This window comes from Hyla sarda, chromosome 5 (assembly GCF_029499605.1).
Source record: "Hyla sarda isolate aHylSar1 chromosome 5, aHylSar1.hap1, whole genome shotgun sequence".
In the NCBI taxonomy this organism is placed as follows: domain Eukaryota; kingdom Metazoa; phylum Chordata; class Amphibia; order Anura; family Hylidae; genus Hyla; species Hyla sarda.
The window spans coordinates 321,783,109-321,808,848 of NC_079193.1; the positions used below are offsets into that span (position 1 = coordinate 321,783,109).

General features: G+C 41.4%; 1 protein-coding gene and 1 long non-coding RNA gene across 10 annotated transcripts in view; one reads left to right on the plus strand and one right to left on the minus strand.

Moving 5' to 3' along the window:
- CNGB3 (cyclic nucleotide gated channel subunit beta 3) overlaps nucleotides 1-25,740 on the minus strand; it is a 385,692-nt gene that overhangs the window by 117,388 nt on the left and 242,564 nt on the right. For 7 of the 8 annotated variants that reach the window (XM_056522291.1, XM_056522294.1, XM_056522292.1 and 4 more), the window contains 4 exons: nucleotides 24,303-24,353; nucleotides 20,129-20,215; nucleotides 13,422-13,486; nucleotides 1,093-1,215 (listed from right to left, as the gene is read on the minus strand). In XM_056522291.1, the coding sequence (XP_056378266.1) occupies nucleotides 1,093-1,215; nucleotides 13,422-13,486; nucleotides 20,129-20,215; nucleotides 24,303-24,353 (326 nt within the window). The remainder of the gene's footprint in view (nucleotides 1-1,092; nucleotides 1,216-13,421; nucleotides 13,487-20,128; nucleotides 20,216-24,302; nucleotides 24,354-25,740) is intronic. The other variant, XM_056522296.1, reaches the window with a different exon arrangement.
- Nucleotides 650-24,690, plus strand: LOC130274225 (uncharacterized). Of its 2 annotated transcripts, none has more exons than XR_008844290.1 (3): nucleotides 650-823; nucleotides 20,088-20,273; nucleotides 24,481-24,690. It is a non-coding gene; the product is annotated as an uncharacterized LOC130274225 (long non-coding RNA). The 2 variants fall into 2 exon arrangements; XR_008844289.1 differs by having other exon boundaries at nucleotides 650-819.

Below are 25,740 nucleotides of genomic sequence, written 5' to 3' on the forward strand. Positions count from 1 at the left end.
ATTAATTGGCTTAACGATCCTAGTATGGTAGGGAATTTTAAATACGGCAATTGTAGTTTTTACCGCCTCAATACCTGCGCTAAAGCCTGTACACTTGGTGGAATATCCCAGTCATCACACAACTGATCACCTGTAAAAGCACATAGTGTACATCGTATACTATTTAATTTGTCCCTGCTTACGCTTCTATATTGGTAAGAAGAAAAGACAGCTCTGTGTTCCTTGTAGAGAGCATCTGTATTCCTTGAGAAAAGGTCAAGGAGCCCCCAGACTAGCTGAACATTTAAGGTTATGCCATGATAATGATGCCAAAGTGTTAAAATTTGGAGGCCTCCAAAAATAGTCTTACCAGACAAAGCAGGTGACAGGCATAACATACTTTTACAATGTAAGGCTCGCTGGATTCTCATATGTAATGCCCAAGGCCTTGCTGGTCTTAATGACCACATAGATATGTCCCCTTTTTTTATTTAAGTTATGTAAGCTTTTTTTATAATTTGGTCTATAGAATTTTTGCTTTATACACAGGCACAGTACAGCTTTGACTTACCCTTGCACTATATGTCTTTGATATTCTTTATTTATTTGGTTTGTCCCGTGTGGCTTTCCGTACTGTTTTGTTTACATGTTACTATGGTAACTTCTCAGATCCTGTACACATATAATCTCAGGCGTGATGACATAGATCCGAAGCTGGATGAAGCCCGCACTCATGTGCAAAACTGCCGACGTTGCCTCTGAGCGCTATCATCATGTGTCCATCCTAGGATCCTGTTACCCATGACCCGATCCCCGGATCATCTCGACACGTTCCTCGCAGTGAGTGCGTACACACTTTCTCTTTGTTTGCATATTGATTCTTTATCTTAGTGTATGCACCCCACAGGTGTCATTGATATAGGATTGCCGAAGGGCTGACTGCTGATCATCTGTGTATTGATGTGGATTCCATTCAGTGTGCTCTCCTGTTTCCTCATTAATGTTGTAATACAATGGCTAAACATACAATGATATATATATATATATATATATATATATATATATATATATATATATATATTGCATGTACAATAATGAGGATACATTACTTACATATTGCCGTTTCCATCATAAACCCATTTGGTGCTACCAATGCCTTCATAGGCGGAAGCCCAGTAGTAAATGCATGCGTTGATATGAAGAATGAACAATAGGTAACCTGTTGTTCTAATGACTCTGTGAAAGGAATAAAAATATAATATTTAGTTGGGGGGCATTAATAAGGACATGGAGGACACTGCCTAGGTGAAGAATCTGGTGCTATTAACTCCTTAAGGACCAAAGTGTTTTACTTCTAAATTACCATTTTTTTTAGGTACCTTTATATAAGGTAGACAATAACATTATATGTATATTTGTAATGTACATTGGTTAAAAAATGTCTATATTTTTGGATGAAACAAAATCCTCACACTGGAGGATGATTGACAAGCCAGGAGCCTTTACAGAGTCCTGCTTGTTCTGCTCTCACTTCCTGTACTTGGTCTCTCACAGAGACACACAGACAATAGCTGCAGGGACAACTGTTTTTTCTCTCAAAAATATACACATTTTTAACCAATGTATATTACAAATATACATATATTGGTATTATCTACATTAAATAAAAAGTGTATGCAAATGACAGGTGCACTTTAAATTTATAACTATTTTGAAATAAGCAACTTTACAGTGAAAAGGTATGTGTTCCATAGTATGTTTTAGTTGTTTTGATATTTAAAATAAATAATTTTTGGTTGAACAGAGCGATTATGTTGCCATGGGTGGTGTTTTCTTTTGTATTGTTCATCAGAACAAGCCAAGGGAAGCACTTGCTTAAGCGCTTAACTCCCTGACTGGCAGGGATCAAGTTGCACTGCAGAGCCCAATAATAAGCCTCTTTAGTGCAACTGGATGGAGATTACTAATGAGCCAGGGACTGAAGTGCTTAAAGGGGTACTCCAGACTTCTTATACCCTATCCAAAGGATAGGGGACAAGGTGTCTGATCACGGGGGTCCCGCCACGGGGAACCCCCCCCCCCCGCGATCATAGCTGTGGCCCCCCTTAGACATCCGGTGCAAACTTTGCTCCATAACGGATGACTGGCAATGCGTAACGGAAGCTCGTGATGTTACGGCCGTGTCCATTTGTGACGTTATGGCCATGCCCCCTCAATGAAAGTCTATGGGAGGGGCCGTCACAAGCGGGTGTGGCCTTGACATCACAAACCTCTTGCTCTGAACCCGCAATGGTTGACCTGCAATGGCAGATGTCAGCAGAAACAAACAGGGGTGGACTGACAACACTCAGGGCTCCTGGACCAAAAAAAGGCAAGGGCCCCTACTAGGCTCTGCAGCTCGTCAATCTTCTGCTACGCCCCTATTCCACCCAAATCCCACACACAATAAACTAAAATTTATGTAAGTAAGAAACACTTTAACATAGGTAAATTTCCATGACCAATAATACTGATATACAAGGAGTGAATATATACCACCACACAATAACTGGATAATACCGCCATACTGTACTGAATAAAACCACTATATACAGACCAGTATACTATAAAGAATCTGTATACAATATAAGTGATTATATACAGGACCATATGGTGGTAGATGACAGCTGTACACAGGATGTGTATATCATATAAGTGATTACAGTTACATTTTGGGACTCACAATTACGTCTTTTCTGATCAGCAGCGTCCTCTTTCCTTTTCTTCTCCATCCGGATAAGACCGCCATGTGGATCTCTTAACATCTGCAGGAAAAACATGTCAGACTCTGCATTTTTCCAGTACCCTCCCCTCCTCTACACAATCTTTCCATCTATAGGCCCACAAACTGTAATAATGCCCTCCTTGGTGTCCTGCACAGTAAAAGGGCAGGTAGGTAGGTAGCCAGGTAAAAAGGTAACTAGGTAAGCAAATCAGGAAGCCAGATATGTAGGTAGGTGACAAGCTAGGTAGGTAGATGGCTAGCTAGGTAGTTAGGCAACCATGTATGAAGGCCAGGTATGTACATAGTTAGGTAGCTGGGTAGGTAGGTAGGTAGATAGCCTGGTATGTTGGTAAGTAGTTGAGCATCCAGGTATAAAGTTAGATAGCCCCCCTTCCCCGTTGGTATAGGCAGCAGGGTTAACCCCGCCTTCCTTGCAGGTATAGGCAACAGAGTTAACTCCCCCTTCCCTGTAGGTATAGGCAGCAGATTTAACCCCCCCTTCCTTGTAGGTATAGGCAGCAGGGTTAACCCCCCTTCCCCAAAGGTATAGGCAGCAGAGATAGCCCCCCACCCTTCCCCATAGGTATAGGCAGCAGATTTAACCCCCCTTCCCTGTAAGTATAGGCAGCAGAGTTAACCCCCCTTCCCAATAGGTATAGGAACAGAGTTAACCCCCCTTTCTCCTTAGGTATAGGCAGCAGAGTTGCCCCCCCTTTCCCCGTAGATATAGGCAGAGTTAACCCCCCCCCAAATCTCCATAGGTATAGGCAGAGTTAAACCCCCTTTCCCCATAGGATAGGCAGAGTTACCCCCCCATTTCACCATAGGTATAGGCAGAGTAAACCTCCGTTCCCCATAGATATAGGCAGAGTTACCCCCCCTCCCCTTTCCCCATATGAATAGGCAGAGCTACCCCCCCCCCTTTCCCCATTGGTATAGGCAAAGTTACCCCCCCTTCTTCCCCATTGGTACGGGCAGAGTTACCCCCCACTCTCTTCCTCATAGGTATAGGCAGAGTTACCCCCCCCTGTTCCCCATAAGTATATGCATAGTTACCCCCCTTTTTCCCATAGGTATAGGCAGAATTCCCCTCCCCTTTCCCCATAGGTATAGGCAGAGTTACCCCCCTTTCCCCATAGGTATAGGCAGAGTTACCCCCCCCTTTCCCCTTCCCCCATAGGTATAGGCAGAGTTACCCCCACTTTCCCCATAGGTATAGGCAGATTTCTCCCCCTCTTCCCCATAGTAATAGGCAAAGTTACCCCCCATCTCCTCTTCCCCCTCTATAAGCAGCGCTACCCCCCTCTCTTTCCCATAGGTATAGGAAGAGTAAAAAAAAATAAAAAAAATGATGCTCACCTGATGTCCCACGCAGCGGTCTCCTCAGCAACAGGGGCCCGTGTCTTCTCCCCTCCACAGTACAGGTGTCGATGAGTGACGTCATCGGTGCCTGTACTGCGTGCTGCGTGGGGGCGGAGGTCAGGTCTCCTCAGTGTAAGCTGCAAATACGGCTCAGACAGAGGGGATGCTTTCTCTTGTATGTACATGTATCGCACATACCGGAGAAGGCAACAATGTCTGCTGGGGATCCGGGTCCTCAGTAGTGGCAGCGGGCCCTTAACCCGGCCGGGCCCTTGGAAGACGTCAGCCGGTCAGTCCGCCCCTGGAAACAAACATAGGGCATGTTGCGCTTGAACATTTGCGACCATTTGCTCCCACAAGTGATAAACTGCAAATGGGCTCTGGCAGAGGCTTATTCTCTCTATTAAAAGCATGGTTGCTTGGCTGTTGATTGAATTTGTTGGATTTATGGCCAACATCACTTAATATGTATGGTCACCTTAAAGGAGAACTCCAGCCAGAATTAACTCAGTGAGGAGTGAATGCGGTGGACAGCACGTGGTCCCTTCATTTCTATGGGAGCACTGAAGAGACTCGAGTACAGCACTCGGGCATCATCGGCGCTCCCATAGAAATGAATAGAGTGCGTGCCGTCTACCGCTGGACGACACAAGCTCCTCACTGAGAGAGGAGCTAATAGGTTAATTTTGGCTGGAGTTCTCCTTTAAACATTTACAGCAGGGTTTTTTATACATTTCAGTTCCCTGAGGCTATGTTCACATTACAGGGCTCCACTACACATGCTGATAATGGGGCTGGGATGGAGGTTGTGACACTGGACACCAACGGATCCCAACAGGTCCCATTCACTTTGAACAGGGGTCCATCGGGGTTCTGTTAGATCCCTGTTACTTTGTAAAATTTTAGCAGACAAAAAATCCTGACATGCTGTATTTTTTTTCCACTTAATTCCCATCACTTTAGCGGAATCGGTGAGCAGAGCTTCTAACAGTAATGTAAACATGGCCTTATTACTACAACCTTGGCATTCCAGTATCCAGAATAAATAGATGCAAAAAAAAAAGTACATTGCTTACTTAATTACTATTAAACAATACAAGAGAAGAAACCCCACACGGCTAAAAAGCCAAATATTAGATCAGTGTTTCCCAACCAGGGTGCCTCCAGCCATTGCAAAACTACAACACTCAGCATGCCCGGACAACCAACGGCATGCTGGGAGTTGTAGTTTTGAAACAACTGGAGGCACCCTGGTTGGGAAACATTGATCAGACACTTTTGTTAAAGAAGACCCTCCACCTTTCCTGACTTGTTTATTTAAGGGGGTACTCTGGTTGAAAACTATTTTTTAAATCAACTGGTGCCAGACAGTTAAACAGATTTTAAATTAGTTCTATTTAAAAATCTTAATCCTTCCAGTACTTTTCAGCTGCTGTATGCTCCACAGAAAGTTTTTTTCTTTTTTAATTTATTTTCTATCTGTCCACATTGCTCTCTACTGACACCTCTGTCCATGTCAGGAACTGTCCAGAGCAAGATAGGCTTGCTATGGGGATTTATTCCTACTCTTGACAGTTCCTGACATGGACAGATGTGTCAGCAGAGAGCACTGTGGTCAGACAGAAGAGAAATTCAAAAAGAGCATACAACAGCTGATAAGTACTGGAGGGATTAAAGGGGTGTTCCAGTGAAAAACTATTTTTTTTCATATCAACTGGCTCCAGAAAGTTAAACAGGTTTGTAAATTACTTCTATTAAAAAATCTTAATCCTACCAGTACTTATTAGCTGCTGAAGTTGTGTGTTGTTCTTTCCTGTCTGACCATAGTGCTCTCTGCTGACATCTCTGTCTGCCTCAGGAGCTGTCCAGAGCAGGAGAGGTTTGCTATGGGGATTTGATCCTGTTCTGGACAGTTCCTGAGACAGACAGAGGTGACAGCAGAGAGCACTGTGGTCATACTGGAAAGAACAACTCAACTTCAGCAGCTGATAAGTACTGGTAGGATTTAGATTTTTTTATAGAAGAAATTTACAAATCTGTTTAACATTCTGGAGCCAGTTGATATGAAAAAAAGGTGTTTTTCACTGGAATACCCATTTAAGATTTTTAAATAGAAGTAATTAACTAATCTGTTTTACTTTCTGACAGCAGTTGTTTTTAAAACAATGATTTTCCACCAGAGTACCCCTTTAAGCAATGCTTGTATTCAATCTAAAACAACAATTCTGGATCACCTCTCCTTAGACCTCTGCAATGTGCCGTTCCTCTGTTATTCCTCCTAGAAATGAATGAATAAATAGACAACTGAATGTCATGATTTCCCTTGCCAAATGGGTGTGTCCCTTCCACTGTCTGGCATTGTGTGCCCTAATTGGATAGAACCAAAGTTTTTTAGGGACAGGCCCCCAACTTGTAATACAAAGTTGTCATTTTATCCATAAATAATAACAGAAAAACAGAGAAAAAGGCACAAGGTAGAGAAGAAAGTAAAGATGCTCCAGAGCTGTTGCTTTATGAAGAGTACATGTATTTCTGTAAAACAGAATGGGTCAGTGCAACTCACAATTAATTGGCCGAGGTATACTATGGTTAGACACCTTAGGTTTAAGAAAATATAGAAAAAAGAGAAAATAACCATAACCTCTAGGCAAATATTAAATAAACCGATACATGAAGGGAATTAATAAACCGTGCTTCAAATATATGATGAATAATTGTAATTTATAAAAAAATACATATAATGTTAAATTGATAATAGTACACCTCCTCTCACAGGGCCCTTGTGGGGAGGTGAATATGACAAAAATGTTACAAATGTATATAAAACGATACAATAATAAAAGTGATTGTCAGGATCCGGGTACTGTGAGGATACTGGTGGTGGATCCTCTGTGTCAGTGGGGTGATGACGTGGGCCGTACCAGGGGAACGGAGTCTAAGGGGTTACTGGTATTCACCAGAGCCCGCCGCAAAGCGGGATGGACTTGCTGCGGCAGGTAACCCCCAGGTCGTTCCACCCGATAGCGACTCAACCCCGACTGACTGCTGAGATAGGCGCGGTACATAGGGATTAGGCAAGAGCAAGGTCGGACGTAGCAGAAGGTCAGGGCAGGCAGCAAGGATCGTAGTCAGGGGCAACAGCAGGAGGTCTGGAACACTGGCTTGGGACATACAAGGAAACGCTTTCACTGGCACAAAGGCAACAAGATCCGGCAAGGAAGGGAAGGGGAAGTGAGGTATAAATAGGGAACTGCACAGGTGATTACACTAATTTGAACCAGGCGCCAATCAGCAGCGCACTGGCCTTTTAAATCGCAGAGAGCCGGCGCGTGCGCGCCGGGACTGTACAGACGGGGAACGAGTGTGGTAAGCGGGCTGGGATGCGAACCGTGAGCGGGCACGTCCCGCATCGCGGAATCGCATCCCTGCTAGGGACACTATTGCAGCGCTCCCGGTCAGCGGGTCTGACCGGGGCACTGCGAGCAGGAAAACGCTGCGAGCGCTCCGGGGAGGAGTGGGGACCCGGAGCGCTCGGTGTAACAGTGATATAATAATAAAAGTCACACCACTGCAGAGATTGTTTTGTTAATCCGGCATTCGTTACTTCGGAATGGCAATACTCCCAGTCCGCAAAATTCCCAGTCCGCAAAATTGCAGCCTGGGCATAAAAAGCCAGAGTCCAGGTAATGACCACCTAAATAGAAGGAATATTTACCAGCCAACACTGTGATTTTGGAAGTTGCTTGCTCCAGAGGAACACAGGTGCCGGCAAGCACCCGTCTGAGCCGAGGTCTGTGTGCGCTGAAGGTAGGCGCTGGCATGCGTGATGGTATAGGAAACAGCTTACAGATCTCCAATGTCTGGACCTCGTGGAGTTCCTTGGCGTCTGACGTCAGAAGTTACAAACAGTGGGCTGGACAGGTGGAGGCTGCTGATGTTGGAAGTGGTGGATGCCGGACTTCTAATTCACATAGGTGAGCATCTCAAGCGGCAGGGGTACATTAATTGAGATTCTAGACGCGTTTCAGGGTACTTTTATAGGTAAACGACCCTTTCTTCAGTAGAAATATGTCTACTGAGGAAAGGGTCGTTTACCTATACAAGTACCCTGAAATGCGTCTAGAATCTCAATTAAAACACCACTGCCACTTGAGATGCTCACCTATGTGAATTAGAAGTCCGGCATCCACCACTTCCAACATCAGCAGCCTCCACCTGTCCAGCCCACTGTTTGTGACTTCTGACGCCAAAGAACTCCACGAGGTCCGGACATCGGAGATCTGTAAGCTGTTTCCTATACCATCACGCATATGCCAGCGCCTACCTTTAGCGCACACAGACCTCGGCTCGGACGGGTGCTTGCCGGCACCTGTGTTCCTCTGGAGCAAGCAACTTCCAAAATCACAGTGTTGACTGGTAAATATTCATTCTATTTAGGTGGTCATTACCTGGACTCTGGCTTTTATGCCCAGGCTGCAATTTTGCGGACTGTGAATTTTGCAGACTGTGAATTTTGCGGACTGGGAGTATTGCCATTCCGAAGTAACGAATGCCGGATTAACAAAACAATCTCTGCAGTGGTGTGACTTTTATTATTATATCACTTTTATTATTGTATCGTTTTATATACATTTGTAACATTTTTTGTTATATTCAACTCCCCACAAGGGCCCTGTGAGAGGAGGTGTACTATTATCAATTTAACATTATATGTATTTTTAATACATTACAATTATTCATCATATATTTGAAGCACAGTTTATTAATTCACATCATGTATCGGTTTATCTGATATTTGCCTAGAGGTTATGGTTATTTTCTCTTTTTTCTATCTTTTAAAACAGTCTTGTCAGAAGAGGTCCTCTTCAATGATTGACCCTGGTTAAAAAATAAAATCCTTAGAATTTTTTTAATGGTATTTTCTATGCACAAACAGAATTTTGCTTCTGTCTAGTAACAGAAAATATGGATATCAAATAATATAGAGGTGTGGTAAAAATCTCTAATTATACAATCCTCCAGAAAGAGTAGTTTAATCCCTTATCCTAAAGGTACTATATACAAAAGCCAGCAAGGAAAAAAAATCTCAAACACAATGAAAGTAATGGATGTTCTTTATCTGAAATAAGAACCTAGTAATATAGCAAAATATAGCAAACGGTATTAACTAAGCAAAAATTAAAAAAACTGTAACATACATTGTCCCAACATGTTTTTGTCTTCATAAAAGTATTGTCAAATATAGGGACGTCTTCAGGGGAATTTCTTACAGATCTACCCATCAAAGGTTACACATACATACCCCCTCTCACAATGCAAGTATGAACGCTGGTGTAAGTGTCGACGATCCCTAAGATGGATATAAAAGATGTGCATACTAGAGGGCAGTCGCCAAGAAAAATGTATAGAGGAGGGTTATACATATACCAAAAGAGGCATACTGTAAGCCATCCACTATGCCCAACAATGCTATTTGTGTCCACAGGATATTAGGAGATACGTATCTGATTTCAGGGGGTCCTACGCCACAGTACTCCTTTAACTGTTGAGACTTAGTTATGGAGCACAAATAGCATTGTTGGGCATAGTGAATGGCCTACAGTATGTGTCTTTTGGTGAATGTATAACCCTCCTCTGTACATCTGTCTTGGAGGTTACATAGATAGGGCGTGTCGACCACCGCATTGTGCGAGGGTTGACACACTCCTTGTACTGAGTAATCTCTGTGCACGAGGAGAGCTGGGCACCGGGTAGGAGATCCCCCAAGGTTAGACACTTATCCCTATCCTTTGCATAGGAGATAAGTTGTCCTATGCCACAGTACTCCAAAATGCTGGATACCAAGACTATTTTGCAATAATAATATGGCGACAGATATGGTGGTGCATTATACGTGAAGGGGATTACTCCATACAACAATGGCTTTGTGTTAGGTGAGGGCATGAACAATCCCCGCGCTGCACAGGTGAGTCCCAATAACTGGTATGAACGGCAGTACAGTAGTTGCCCCCTGCAGTGGCATGGAGCTAGGCTGATGTCCCGCTATTGCTAGGTGATTGTTGAAGGTAGATTTTTATGGCACCTCTATGTTATTGGATTTTCTTACTAGTCTATACCGAGTGGCAGTCGTGCAGTCAGACTTTGTACAGAGTTGAGGAGAACCGGTGTTGACACTTACACTGGAGGTAAGCGTGGTCTGGCGAATTCATATATACCAACTCTCCAAGGAATATTGCTCCGGCACCACTTAAAGGGGTTATCCAGGAATAGAAAAACAGAGCTAATTAATTTAAAAAACCACTCCCCGTCTGTGTCCAGGTTGGGTGTGTTTCTGCAGCTCAGTTGCAGTGAAGTGAATGGAGCCAATTTGTAATACCACACACAACCTGGGGACATACGTGGAGCTGTTTTATGAAAGAAATTAGCTCTGTTTTTCTATTCTTGGATAACCCATTTAATCCTTAGCTCACTTACAAAAAGCCAATGCTAGCCGGCGTTACATCATCCCGTCTCCCTGAAAATCTGAAGAGGGTGTGCATCACATTTACTCAATAGATAGCTGTGCAGTAAAATCCAATACAGTAGATGGATGGCGCACTCAATCGGGTAGTCTTCAGTTTTATTTCTTCATAGAACACAAAAACATGCAAGGGGAAATGAGGAGGGGAGCAGGAAGGCTAGGTTTCTACTTGTTTTTTTTTTTTGCAAAAATGTCAACAAAAACCAAAAACGTCCATTCTGCCACATGGCATTTTTTTGTGGAAAAAAAAATGCTGCGGCCAGATGTTAGCTGCAAGTCAATAGGGAACTGCAAAATGCCATATCCACTTGGCTTTTTTTTTTCTCCTTTTGGCGTTTTTCAGCATTTTTGGCTCCTTGGCATTTTTTCAAAAGCGACCTCTTGTTGAGACTTTTTTAAGGAAAATCGTAGGGTAAATTTTGTAGGGTACCATTAAAAAAAAAAAAAAAAAGATACAGTAGTGATGGAAACAAATTTATTTAAGGAAATATTTCTTTTTTATAACAAAATTGTTATCAATTTTTAAACAGGGATCAATTTATGTGGGCGGGTAGGGCACTAAATTTGTAGCCGACAATAATAAAAATGTAGTGTGTTTGTGTTTTTCACTTTTTTCTTTTTACATCTTTTAGGTAGTACTACTACTCCCAGCATGGAACACACTGTTCCATGATGGGAGTAGTAGTACCTGTACTAATTGACAGATCGCCCGTTGCAATCCTCTTGTATAATGTATAGATGCGGCCGGCCGCTCTTCTATGGTCCCCTGCACTGCCATATATATATACACCTATTCACATTTCCTGCAGAGAGCTGTGATTGGCAAGATAGTTCCAGCCAATCAAAACTCTCTGTGGGAAATAGGAATATGTGTATATACGTCAGTGCAGGGGATCATAGAAGAGCGGCCTCCCACATCTATACATTATACAGGAGGATCGCAGCGGGTGTCAGGAGTAACACTCGCTACGATCTGTCTATTAATGCAGGTACTACAGCTCCCAGCATGGAGCAGAGTGTGCTCCATGTTGGGAGGAGTAGTACCTGCAGTTAAGGACAGATTACAGTGGTTGTCACTCCTGACACCAAATGCGATCATCCTATCTATTGCAGAGATGCGGATTGGCTCTGTACAGTGCTCGCATCTCTGCACTATACCCCGGCCTGTGATATGAATAAAACATCGCAGATTCATATTTCCCATTGAGAGTGGGGATTGGCTGCAACCATCCGGCTGTATAGAGCTGCTCCGCATCTCTGCAATACATAGGACGATCGCATCAGGTGTCAGGAGTGACACCCGGGTGATCTTTCTATTAGTACAGATACTACTACTCCCATCATGGAACAGTCTTTTCCATGCTGGGAGTAGTAGTACTACCTGAAACACATACACAAACTTTATTAAAAATGAATACAAATTTCGCTATAAAAAATAAACATTTTGTTAAATAAATATTTTTCCATTCCTACTGCATTTTTTTTTTTTTTTTTTTTTTGGTACCCGACAAATTTAGAAAAAAATGCCAAAGGGGCCAAAAATATAATTTCCACTCAAAGGCAAAAACACTAGAAAAAAACACCAGAAAAACTGCCAAAATGTAGGAAAAACCTGTGGCAGTTTTCCTGGCGTGTTTGCTGGCGTTTTTTTAAGTGTAAAAAAATGGAAAGTGGAAACCTGGCCGAACACAGGTGAGGCAGAGGACGAACAGGGTCGGGCTACAAATGTTTCAGGCCGTTCAAGTGTGAAACAATTGTAGCCGCCCCTATTCGTCCCCCACCTCACCTGTGTTCCTGCTTTCCTACACATCTCCTTACATGTTTTTGTGTTCTAGAAAGAGATAAAACTAAAAGATAGAAAAAGCATATCTGTCCCACAAAAGAAAAAAAAATTATAATATTTTACTCAGTACATAATCTTGACCATGTACATACTCATTTTTATAAAGTAGAGCAGGAGGGCACTAGCGTCTCAAGATGGAGCCAAAATAAACGCTATTGGAGCCGAGTGGGAAAGTCCTTACCAGGGTGCTAGGTAAGGGTGTAAGTCCAGATGAGCGAGTCAATCAAAACGCATTGATGGAAATAACTTCCTGCACTCACCAGTAAAGTATATCCACGAGAGTGTTATTCATCCATCACAGCTGTTCTGTCCCTAGATGCCCCTGCTCACAATTAATGGATAAATAAAACTCTTGTGGATTTACTTTACCGGTGAGTGCAGGAAGTTATTTCTATGCTTTTTGATTTACATCTCATTTTTATGCCTCTATCACCTTTCATTAGCTCACAGTGTTAGAAATCCTCCCAGGGGAAGGGAACTTGTCCCTCCTCGTGGTGGTGAGAGGTGATTGGTTTGTCTGCTCAATAAGAATTTTGTCCATCAGTCATCTCTTGTCCATGACTCATGAACAAGCTGTGGCTGCTGCAGGACGGGTTATTGTCTCAGTGAGTATGAGGACCCCTAGTGGTGGAATTTTCAGGATGCATTTTCTTTATTAAACAGTTAAAAAAAACAACAACCATATTGCAAAAGGTCTTTCATGTTCATCAGATACAACATATACAAAGTTTTTGGATCTGACAGTGCCCACTGAAATTCTTGAACACTACCTGGGTGAGTGCTCCATCTGTCTACTGTACTGAAGTCATATATACATCACTATTTTTATTTATTTATTTATTGCTTTAAATGAACTGAAGTTAGTTATCAGGAAGGTAATTCAGCTGCTGATTTGTATTCCATTGTGTATTAAATTATGCTTTTCTGGCAAGTTTTCACAGTTTGTTCCTCACCTGTAAATAAAGGCTCTCTTGAGGACAGCTTCTAGCCGATCATTAAACTCAAAGAATGTGCTGTACTGGAAACAATAAGAATAAAACAATTAGACCCACACAAATAATCACACATCGCAAACAAAACCCCTGTCATGTATAGCAGAAAGCCGGGACAAATCTGGAAAACCTTCAGAAAATAACACATTAAAGCCATAATTGCAATTTTGTTTTGTTTAAGTAAAAAAAAAAAAAAAAATACATAAATTGTTTAACAGGTAAAGACAACTTAAAGACATTTGTATAATGTGGAAGGTTTTGCATTTGTATAATGTGGAAGTATGAAAGTTTTTTATTCTTTTCTTTAGAGATGATTGTGTGTTACATGATTTGTCTGGTTAAAGGGGTACTCCGGCCCTAATACATCTTATCCCCTATCCAAAAGGATAGGAGATAAGATGTCTGATCGCAGGGGTCCTGCTGCTGGGCACCCCCCGCAATCTGTCATTCAGCACCCACCTTTGCGAGCTCTCCGCAGCGCTGGAGGCTCCGAGTGTGCAGCGCGACGACCACAGGTCCGGAGTATCGTGACGTCAAGACTCTGCCTTGTGTGACGTCACGCCCCCTCCCATAGACTTGCATTGAGGGGGCGGGGTGTGACATCACATGGGGGCGGAGTTGTGACATCACGATACTCCAGCCCCGTGGTCATCCTGTTGCACACTTGGAGCCTCCAGCGCTGTGGAGAGCCCGCAAAGGTGGGTGCTGAATGACAGATTGCGGGGGTCCCCAGCAGCGGGACCCCCGTGATCAGAAATCTTATCCCCTATCCTTTGGATGGGGGATAAGATGTATTAGTGCCGGAATATCCCTTTAACCCCCTTCAACTGTAATGTATTCTGGGACTTAAAGAGGTACTCTGGTTAAAAACAAATTTTTTAAATCAACTAGTGCCTGAAAGTTAAACAGATTTGTAAATTACTGCTATTTAAAAATCTTAATTCTTCCAGTACTTATCAGCTGCTGTTTGCACAGGAAGTTCTTTTATTTTTGAATTTCTTTTCAGTCTGACCACAATGCTCTCTGCTGACACCTCTGTCCATATCTGGAACTGTCCAGAGCAGGAGAGGTTTGCTATGGGGATTTTCTTGTACTCTGGAAGTAATTTACAAATCTGTTTAACATTCTGGCATCAGTTGATTTAAAAAATAAAATAAAATTCCACCGGGGTACCCCTTTAAAGGGGTTGTCCTGTGAAAATGTTCTTTTTTAGAGTAGATATCCAACAGTAAGAAATGTGTCCCCTATCCACAGGATTGGAACCCCAAATTTGCTCTGCTATAGAGAGTAATGTACCCAGCACGTCAGCTGATCGAAACACGCCTCCTCCATTCATCTCTATGGGAGACGCGGAGACACCCGAATTCTGTTTCTCCTCCTCTCCCAGCTCTGCTCATTGCCGAGCCGGGGCCTCGTACAAGAGATCGCTGGGGGTCCCAGCGGTCGAGTCTGCGGATAGGGGATACATTTCTTACTGCTGGACATCTTCTTTAACTAATGTGCTCAACCTGCCTAAAGGGGAACAACCCCTTTAATGACCAAGAGTAATGTACCTTTTTTATTTTTCCATCAATGTTACCATATACCTTATAAAATTGTTTTTTGCAAGACAAGTTGCACTTTTAACCATTTTCCGGTATATATAACTTATTAATTAAGTTTCATTAACTTTTTTTGAGGCTATAGATAGATAGTAAGATTTCACCTTAAGGAGACACCATTGCGTGTGTGTGGAGCTTTAAAGGCCATCAGCACTACACTGGGCCTTCTGGGAAGAGGGAATATGCACTTTTTGGGTAGTTTTCCCTAAACATATATTTTCTACTACTTTGGAACACTGGACTAGAAGTAGTTTTTCTTTTAACCCCTTAACGACCAAGGACGTATATTTACGTCCTTGGCCGGCTCCCACGATATAACGTGGGGTCACGCAATGACCCCGCGCCATATCGGGTCGGTCCTGGCATGTATCTGATGCCGGGACTCGGGGCTAGTAGCGCGAGGCAGCGATCGCGGTGCCGCGCACTATTAACCCTTTAGACGCGGCGTTCAAAGTTGAACGTCGCGTCTAAAGCGAAAGTGAAAGCTGCCCGGCTGCTCGGCGGGGCTGATCGGGACTACCACAGTGAAAATTGCGGTGTCCCGATCAGCTGGGACACGAGCGGAGGTCCTCTTACCTGCCTCCGGTGTGTCCCCTCGGCGATTGATTGCTCCTAGCCTGAGATACAGGCTTTAGCAATCGACCGCCGATAACGCTGATCATTGCAAAGCTATGGCTTTGTAGTGAACAGTGCTGGCAATCAGTGTGTGCAGTGTTAGAGGTCCCTATGGGAGCTATAACACTGCAAAAAAAAAAAAAAACGTAAAAAAAAGTTAATAAATGTGATTTAACCCATTCCTTAATAAAAGTCCAAATCACCCCCCTTTTCCCATATAAAAAACCACCATGTAAATAAAAATAAATATAAACATATGTGGTATCGCCGCGTGTGTAAATTTCCGAACTATAAAAATATATCATTAATTAAACCGCACGGTCAATGGTGTACGCACAAAAAAATTCCAAAGTCCAAAATAACGTATTTTTGGTCACTTTTTATATCATGAAAAAATGAATAAAAAGCGATCAAAAAGTCCGATCAATATAAAAATGGTACCAATAAAAACTTAAGATCACGGCGCAAAAAATGAGTCCTCATACCGCCCCAAAAATAAAAAAGTTATAGGGGTCATAAAATGTCAATTTTAAACGTATACATTTTTCTGCATGTAGTTATGATTTTTTACAGAAGTACGACAAATCAAACCTATATAAGTAGGGTATCATTTTAATCGTATGGACCTACAGAATAAATATAAGGTGTAATTTTTACCGAAAAAATTTACTGCATAGAAACGGAAGCCATCAAAATTTACAAAATGGTGTTTTTTCTTCAATTTTGTCGCACAATGATTTTTTTCCCCGTTTCGCCGTAGATTTTTGGGTAAAATGACTGATGTCTCTGCAAAGTAGAATTGGTGACACAAAAAATAAGCCATCATATGGATTTTTAGGTGCAAAATCGAAAGGGTTATGATTTTTAAAAGGTGAGGAGGAAAAAACGAAAGTGCAAAAATGGAAAAACCCTGCGTCCTTAAGGGGTTAAATAAATGTGTTGCCACATTCCAAGACCCATTACCTTTTTTCTCCTTGAGTAGGGGCTTGTGTGAGAATAACATTTAGTTTTTATTTGTACCATTTTGGTTACATATAGTTTAACTATTTAATCAATTTATTATTAATTTTTTTTGGAGGCGGGTTTATAAAATGCAGATATAGTAGAAAAAAAAGACAGGGAGTGCTCCCTTTTATGTATACCGACTTAGTGTGACCCTCCACCACACCTAAGTGATATACTCACCAGATAGAATAGCAAGCCTTGGTCCCAGGTCTTCCGGGGTCAATGCTTGCTGTGGGCTGGTGTAAGTATGGGATTAGTAGGTAATGGCTGCCGCACTCTGACCGGGCCTGGACCCTTGCACAAGGGCCAGTTTAGGCAAATAATGAATAATGGAGAAAAACGGTCTTAGAGGCAGTGCAAAAAAATTGTCAAAAATGGAGAGACTCTAGCCAGCACAGGACAATTAATATTTTATTTGGCACAACGTACGACGTGTTTCGGCACACAGAGTGCCTTCCTCAGGTCCAAACATATAGTGCAATCTCTGGGGTGGAAAAATGCTTGGATGCACTTGTGGTGTTCCTGTGAAGATAGGTGCTGGGTGGGTCTGCTTGGTTGCTATGATTGGTTGCTATGGACAACTGGTCAACTTTCTCTCTGCACAGGTTTTGATAAATCTCCCCCATAGTGCGAACAATTCCATATGTGCCGATACCAAATATATTTAATTATTATTTTTTTTTTAAAACTGGGAAAAGGGGTGATTTTAATCTTTAGGAGAAGGGGCCTTTTTTATTTTGAACTTCTTTTTTCTATTTGTTATTTTACATTACAGATTGCTTATACAGAACAACATTACATAGCATTGCTCAGTTACACTGGCGCGCTGCTAGTAGAGTCTAGTAGCAGATCGCTTAGTGGCTTCAATGGAAACCGATCACCCCTTCTGAAAGGAACCTTCTTTTTTAACCCCTTAAGGACTCAGACCATTTTGGCCTTAAGGACTCAGACAATTTAATTTTTACGTTTTCATTTTTTCCTCCTCGCCTTCTAAAAATCATAACTCTTTTATATTTTCATCCACAGACTAGTATGAGGGCTTGTTTTTTGCGCGACCAGTTGTCCTTTGTAATGACATAACTCATTATATCATAAAATGTATGGCGCAACCAAAAAACACAATTTTTGGGGGAAATTAAAGAGAAAAACGCAATTTTGCTAATTTTGGAAGGTTTCGTTTTCACGCCGTACAATTTATGGTAAAAATGACGTGTTCTTTATTCTGAGGGTCAATACGATTAAAATGATACCCATTATTACATAATTTTCTATTATTGTTGTGCTTAAAAAAATCACAAACTTTTTAACTTAATTAGTACGTTTATAATCCCTTTATTTTGATGACCTATAACTTTTTTATTTTTCCGTATAAGCGGCGGTATGAGAGCTAATTTTTTGCGCCATGATCTGTACTTTTTTTTTTGATACCACATTTGCATATAAAAAACTTTTTTTTTAATAAAATGTATTTAAAAAGTAGCAATTTTGGACTTTTTTTTTCTTTTTTTCGTTCACGTCGTTCACCGTACGGGATCATTAACATTTTATTTTAATAGTTCGGACATTTACGCACGCGGCGATACCAAATATGTCTATAAAATTTATTTTTTACACTTTTTGGGGGTATAATAGGAAAAAACGGACGTTTAACTTTTTTATTGGGGGAGGGGATTTTTCACTTTTTTTTTACTTTTACTTTTACATTTTTTTAACATTTTTTTTACACTTGAATAGTCCCCATAGGGGACTATTCATTGCAATACCATGATTGCTAATACTGATCTGTTCTATGTATAGGACATAGAACAGATCAGTGTTTTCGGTCATCTTCTGCTCTGGTCTGCTCGATCTCATACCAGAGCAGAAGACGCCGGGAGCCGGACAGAGGCAGGTGAGGGGACCTCCGTGCGGCGTTCTGAATGATCGGATCCCCGCAGCAGCGCTGCGGGCGATCCGATCATTCATTGAAATCACGCACTGCCGCAGATGCCGGAATCTGTATTGATCCCGGCACCTGAGGGGTTAATGGCGGACGCCCGCGAGATTCGTCAGCCATTGCCGGCGGGTCCCTGGCTGCGATCAGCAGCCGGGATCAGCCGCGCATGACACGGACATCGCTCCGATGCCCGCGGTTATGCACAGGACATAAATGTACGTCCTGGTACGTTAAGTACCACCACATCAGGACGTACATTTACGTCCTGCTTCCTTAAGGGGTTAATTTTTTTCTAAATTTTATCTTCATTTTTTTTTTTTTTTACTTTTTATAAAGTATGCAAAACATACAATAGGGAATCCATTTATGCTAGTGGGTACATCCTTTGTCTGCAGCATTTTAGGTGACAGAAACCTTTTGACAGCTCCAGTGCTCACTACACAGCCTAACTGCACAGTGCGATCTACATGTACGGCACTGTGCCTGAAAGGGATACTCCGCTGCTCAGTGTTTGGAACAAACTGTTCCGAATGCTGGAGCCGGCGCCAGGAGCTCGTGATGTCTTAGCCCCGCCCTCTCATGATGTAATACCCCTCCCCCTCAATGTAAGTCTACGAGAGGGGGCGTGACAGCTGTCACGCCACCTCCCTCAGACTTGCATTGAGGGGGCGGGCGTGACATCATGAGGGGGCGGGGCTATGACATCATGACTTCCCGGCACCGGCTCTAGCATTCGGAACAGTTTGTTCCAAAGGCTGAGCAGCGGAGTATCCCTTTCAGGCACAGACAGTCATGCCGTATATTTACTTATAAAGTATATATAGCTTGCGCTGCTTTCCTGAAGAGAAACAAATAGGCCTAGAGCTGAGCACCAGGACACCCACCAATCAAAACTTCTGACATATCTCCATGACATATCAGATTTTTTTGGAGTGGTAGGTAGTGTTACCATTTAAAGGGGTATTCCAGGAAAAAACTTTTTTTTATATATCAACTGGCTCCAGAAAGTTAAACAGATTTGTAAATTACTTCTATTAAAAAATCTTATTCCTTTCAGTACTTATGAGCTTCTGAAGTTAAGGTTGTTTTTTTCTGTCTAAGTGCTCTCTGATGACACGTGTCTCGGGAAACATGTTTGCTATGGGGATTTGCTTCTAAACTGGGCGTTTCCCGAGACACGTGTCATCAGAGAGCACTTACACAAAAAAGAACAACCTCAACTTCAGAAGGTCATAAGTACTGAAAGAATTAAGATTTTTTAATAGAAGTAATTTACAAATCTGTTTAACTTTCTGGAGCCAGTCGATATATATAAAAAAGTATTTATTCCTGCAATACCCCTATATACATATATATATATATATATATATATATATATATATATATATATACATATTAAAAAGTTTTTCCTGGATAACCAATTTAAACTTCTACAGATACAAAATGTTTTGTTTTTTTCCAAAAATACAGTTAACGCTCAGGATAACACTTTCTATAAGCATTCACATTACCTTTAACATCCGGTTTAATCTGAACAATGGTCTGCATCCGAAAATGACGTACAGAAGATCAAATGGTATCACAGATGCTACATCAAGCTGTGAAACAACACAACATTGCTTAGCTCTCCCATTACAGCGCACAGATGACATTATGGTAATGTATTTGTGATGTTCACACCGGCAGCATCAGTCCATTTATTAACCTAGAAATGATCCGGAGAAGCTGCCATGATTCGCTCAACATCCCGCATCATTTCCAGTAGTAATATCCCTTTAATTATTTGTAAACATTTGTCTTTCAGGTCACTTTCATATGGCCATAATATGGGGGGGGGGGGGGGGGGGGGGGACATTCGTATTATGGAAACAGTACCCAAACCTCCTGCATTTCTCTTAAACTAGATATACAGTCGATCTTTATAGGATTTTATGGAGATCTAACTTTGTGCTTAGTAAAACTAATGTGACAAGATTAGAGGTAACTGTCTCATTGGGGAGCCTCGCACGTTAAACAGTTAAAAACTGGGAAATACTGTACTAAAATCACACAAGATCACTCAAAGATGGGCATAATGTGGGCACATTTTTAAGTCTATATGATATAGACCCATACATGTGCCCACATTATGCCCATCTTTGAGTGACCCTTGTGGGATTTTAGTACAGTATTTCCCAGTTTTTAACTGTTTAACCTGCGAGGTTACCCAATGAGGCAGTTACCTCTAATCTTGTTACAGGTGCTGTCCAGTGAACGACAACTTATCTCCTATCCACAGGAGAAAGAATAAGTGTCTGATCGCAGGTGGTCTGACTGATGGGACCCCCCGTGATATCCTGATCGGGACCCCAGCGCTCTGAGAGGTGCATGTGCTCCGTTCATTTCTAAGGGACCCCCGGAGATTCCCCTAATACAACACTCTGGTTTATTAAGTGCTCCCATGCATGCAGGTATTGTCCCTGCAAGTTAATGCTTGACCCCTTTAAGAGCCTTGAAACATGACTGGGGATTATAAATCAAGATTATAAGACCTTTTCACCAAAAGATGAATAGCACAACATGGAGCTATAAAAAAACAGCACATTCTAGCATTGTTGTTGTGTGGGGAATATGGGAATTTTCTAAAGCCAACAGGTCAGGAAATGCCACAGGTTAACTTTAAAGTGATACTCCGGTGGAAAACTATTTATTTTCAATCGACTGGTGCCAGAAAGCTAAACAGATTTGTAAATTATTTCTATAAAAAATTGTTAATCCTCCCATCAGTTGCTGTATACTATAGAGGAAGTTATTTTTGAATGTCTTTTCTGTCTGACCACCTCTGTCCAAGTCAGGAACTGTCCAAAGCAGGAGCAAATCCCCATAGCAAACCTATCTTGCTCTGGACAGTTCCTGACATGGACAGATGTGTCAGCAGACAGCACTGTGGTCAGACAGAAAAGAAATTCAAAAAGAAAAGGATTTCCTCTGTAGTATACAGCAGCTAATAAGTACTGGGAGGATTGAGAGTTTTTAATAGAAGTAATATACAAATCTGTTTAACTTTCTGGCACCAGTTGATTTAAAATAAATTGTTTTCCACCAGAGCACCCCTTTAAGTAATATGCTGAGAAATGTATGACAGTCTTGCTTTTATTGTTTGCTTATCTTGTCATTTGAATGTAGTTTATGTAAATTAATAGAATTTAATTTTCACATTTTTTTTTAGCTTGTTTTAACAGTTTTCTCTTCTATTGTTACCGTCAACAAGCAGTCTAGCTCCTATTAGATTTGTAATTCTAATTGATTATTACCACATGGATATCTGCATACGTTTAAGATGTGAACAGTGAATATCAGAGTGACTAACCAGGTTTTCTGTATTAGGCTGCATTCACACCACGTTTGTGATATACAGTTCCTGTATACGGTTTCAAGTTAAAAACCGTATGGAACCGTGCAGAAAAACGGTATTCAGTAACTTAACATTGTAAACCGTATGTCAAACGCATCATCCGGTTTAGTCCGTTTTGCGTCTTATACGGTTTTGTCAGTTTTTTTTACCCGGACCCAAAACCATAGACTACCACGGTTTTTGGTCCGGGTGAAAAACTGTATTAAACCATATACTTTTTTAAAACATGGGAGTCAATGGGAACCGTACAGAATCATATGTGCGTACGGTTCCATCCGGTTTGCACCATACGGTTTTTGACTTTGCACAGTTTTTTTTTTCTTGGAATTTCAATGAAACAAGTGAAACTTTATTCAAAATGAAGTGAAAAGTTAAAAACGTATAAGTTTTTTCTTAAAAAACGGATGAGACCGGACATCATTTTTCAAACCGTATACAGATTAAAATTTGTACACACGTTTTGATACAGCTTAGTCCGGTTTTGAGGAATTAATTTTTCATCAAAAACCTGATACGGGAACTGTATTGCAAAAACGTGGTGTGAATGCAGCCTTACACTATCAGTCAGACTCCACATGTAGGCCCTCATTTACTAAGAGTGTAGGGTAGTGTTTGTTGTAGGTTTATTAATTCATGTGTTATTATGCTTTGTGGGGTTTGGAGGAAATATTTAAAAAAAAATAATAATAATTTAAGCTAAATTGTAGAAATGTAAATACAATGGGCCTCATTTAGTAAGAGTGGAGTGGAGTTTTCTTTGTGGGATTTTGTTTCCGTCAGGTATTTTTCCATGGTATTTACTATTGTTTCTTGTACTTGGTGATTTTCCCTACATTTTGCTGTTTTTACACATGTTCTGATCTGTCTGGTTTTCCAGAGCTCAAAGTAGTTGTTTTTTGTCGGAAATTCTGTTGCACGACACATGCGATACAAAAAACCCTACTTGCATTGATAAAAATACAAAATATACTCGAAAAGCCTTAATAAATGAGGCCCAATGTGTTTATTTCACATTGTTACATACTTTTTAATTTTTTTTTTATTAATGCTGCTTTAAATTTAGCACATATTAGAATAAAAAACACAACCATTTCTGCATTTTAGCATTTTTATATCATTACCACATAGCAATAGCCAACATTTAAAAAGCTAAATTAAAGACATTTAACCCCCACCATTTAACCCCCACCCTCAGGACCATCTACTTTTGGGTCGGATTTTCCCTATGTTTTGCTGTTTTTTCACATGTTCTGAGCTGTCTGGTTTTTATTAATGCTGCTTTAAATATAGCACATATTAAATAAAAAAAAAAAAACCTGCACCCTTTAAAAAAAATTAAATAATAAAATAGACAGCACAACTACCTAATACACGGGTGCACGCTGCTGTAGCAAATACAGAGTAGAAAAAAAAGAAGGTTGCAGCAGCAGCAGGTTAAAGAATGGAGGCTCTAAGTGCACTTTTTGATCAAAATGTGTCCCCCATCTACCATGCGGAGTTGGCCAGATTTTGGATGCGACCTTAACACTTATTCCACCTACATCTGCTGCTGGGCAGGATCCAATATCAATTAAAAAAAATGAGGACACCTCTGCATGCTGGATAGGGGACACGCTTTGATCAAAAAGTGCGCCAATAGCCTCCATTTTTAGACCAAGAGTGCTGCTGCAACCCTTCATTTTTGTATACTTAGTGTATTAGGTAGTGTATTAGGTAGTGTATTAGGTAGTGCACCTGTGTATTAGGTAGTTGTGCTGGCTATTTTTCTTTTTGTTTTGCTATGCAATTTAGGGGGAGTTCACAGGTTTAATAAATTGATAGTGGATCCAGCATGTCACCCAGTCAGAGGACATATTCCTAGCAGAGGTGAGTGAAATGAGTGTTAGGGTCCCATCCGAAATAAGGCCACCTCCGTGTGGTGGATGGGGGACACATTTTAATCAAAAAGTGCGCTAAGAGCCTCCATTTTTTGACCAAGAGTGCTGCTGCAACCATCTTTTTTGTATACTGCACCCTTTTTAGCCTGGTTCACAGGGTTGTCCCACCATAATCAGGGCTGTTGGCAAGTATCTACAGCTGAATGGTTTTATTTGTCTTTGGATCATGCTGAAATTATTGGGGTAAGTGTTATCCTCAGGTTCTTGATGATCTCTGGGAAAAATGGATAGACCTGAACCCCCATCTCTCCAAGGGCCCCATAGAAGCTGCATTACATATTGGTCACCCTTTTATGGTAAGTATGCCCTCCTTGACTGAAAATTACAAAATAGGAAACTTTGTGAATTACTTACCCGAAACTTTGCAGATTCCCAGTAGTTTTTCCTTGTTTGTTTTCTTTCTGTCTAATTAGAGAATTAAGTTTTCTTTATTATATCAGTCTGATACCATTGAGTAAAAAGTCAACTACATTAATTCTAAGCCTTTTATAATAGATCTTATTTAACACTTTCCCTTTCTTCTGCTTTGCAGAATGTACTGGACAGGATTCATAGTTGTCTCAGGATGATTTAGAATAAAGGTTCCCATTCTTGTAGTGTAATCCTTAATCCTAGTCGGCCGGTTGAAGCGCTGCAGCCTGAAATGACACTATTGCCTGAAGGATATTCCCCTGTGTTTGTCTGTCCGTTCGGGAATGCACTACATTATTTGTCTATTTCATGAATAAAGATACCTGAATTGAAGCACATCAAGAATGGTTAGTGCTCTTATAAATCTCTTTATGGATTTTCTACTTAAAGTGGTACTCCGCCCCTAGACATGTTATCCCCTATCCAGAGGATACGAGGGGGCGGGGCCGTGACATCACAATACTCCGGCCCCTGTATCGCCCGTCATCTGCCATGGATCAATCTTCGTTCCGTGTAGCTGGTGAACGGGGTGCTGCAGGAAAGATCGCGGGGTCCACAGCGGCAGGACCTCCGCGATCATACATCTTATCATCTATCCTTTGGATAGGGGCAGAGTACCCCATTAAGGACTGTTATTTGTTACAAGTGAGCACCACTCTCTGATGCATAGAACGCCTTAGCATTTAAGTGTAGGCAGGAGTTTGACTGGCAAGGTTTCTACTGTGGATATACATATAATGACATTATCACATTATATCAAAAGTTTTTGTTTATGACAGGTACATTTTAAAGTATACCGATTGGGGTCTGACTGCTCAGATCAGACTGATCGCTACAACGAGTGGAGTGAGAGCCACGCTGCCGATCCCTTCTCTCCTTGCTCTGTCTAAATGCAGACATGGTACCATAGACTTCCATTATGTGACTGTCTCTGTCGTCTGACACATAGCTGGGAGAGATGAACACTCAGACTCCGACTGATAAAAGCTTTTAATGTTTCTATGGCATATTTTGGTGTCAGTACCCATTTAGGAGCTAAAGTGACCTATGTCATAAAAGTGGATAATGCTATCCCCACTGTGAACACATGCACGCTCAGATTGGCGTGACAGTATATGAGTCTTTTAGGAGTGGCTTTCAGCCATATGAGTTTTCAGGCAACAGTTATTGAAAGTGTATGGCCAGCTTTAGGTTCACCCAGTGTTTTAGCTATACTGATAGCTAAGCCTTGTTTTTAGGATTGCCAAATGCCCATTTGCTACTAAAGAAGACACCAGTAATATAAATGGCACATGCCAGGTTGGGGCCCTGTTACAAGTTTTACAATAAAGCCTAGTTGCTCCAGGTTAGGCCTCTAACTTCATTTATTTTCATATGTGAA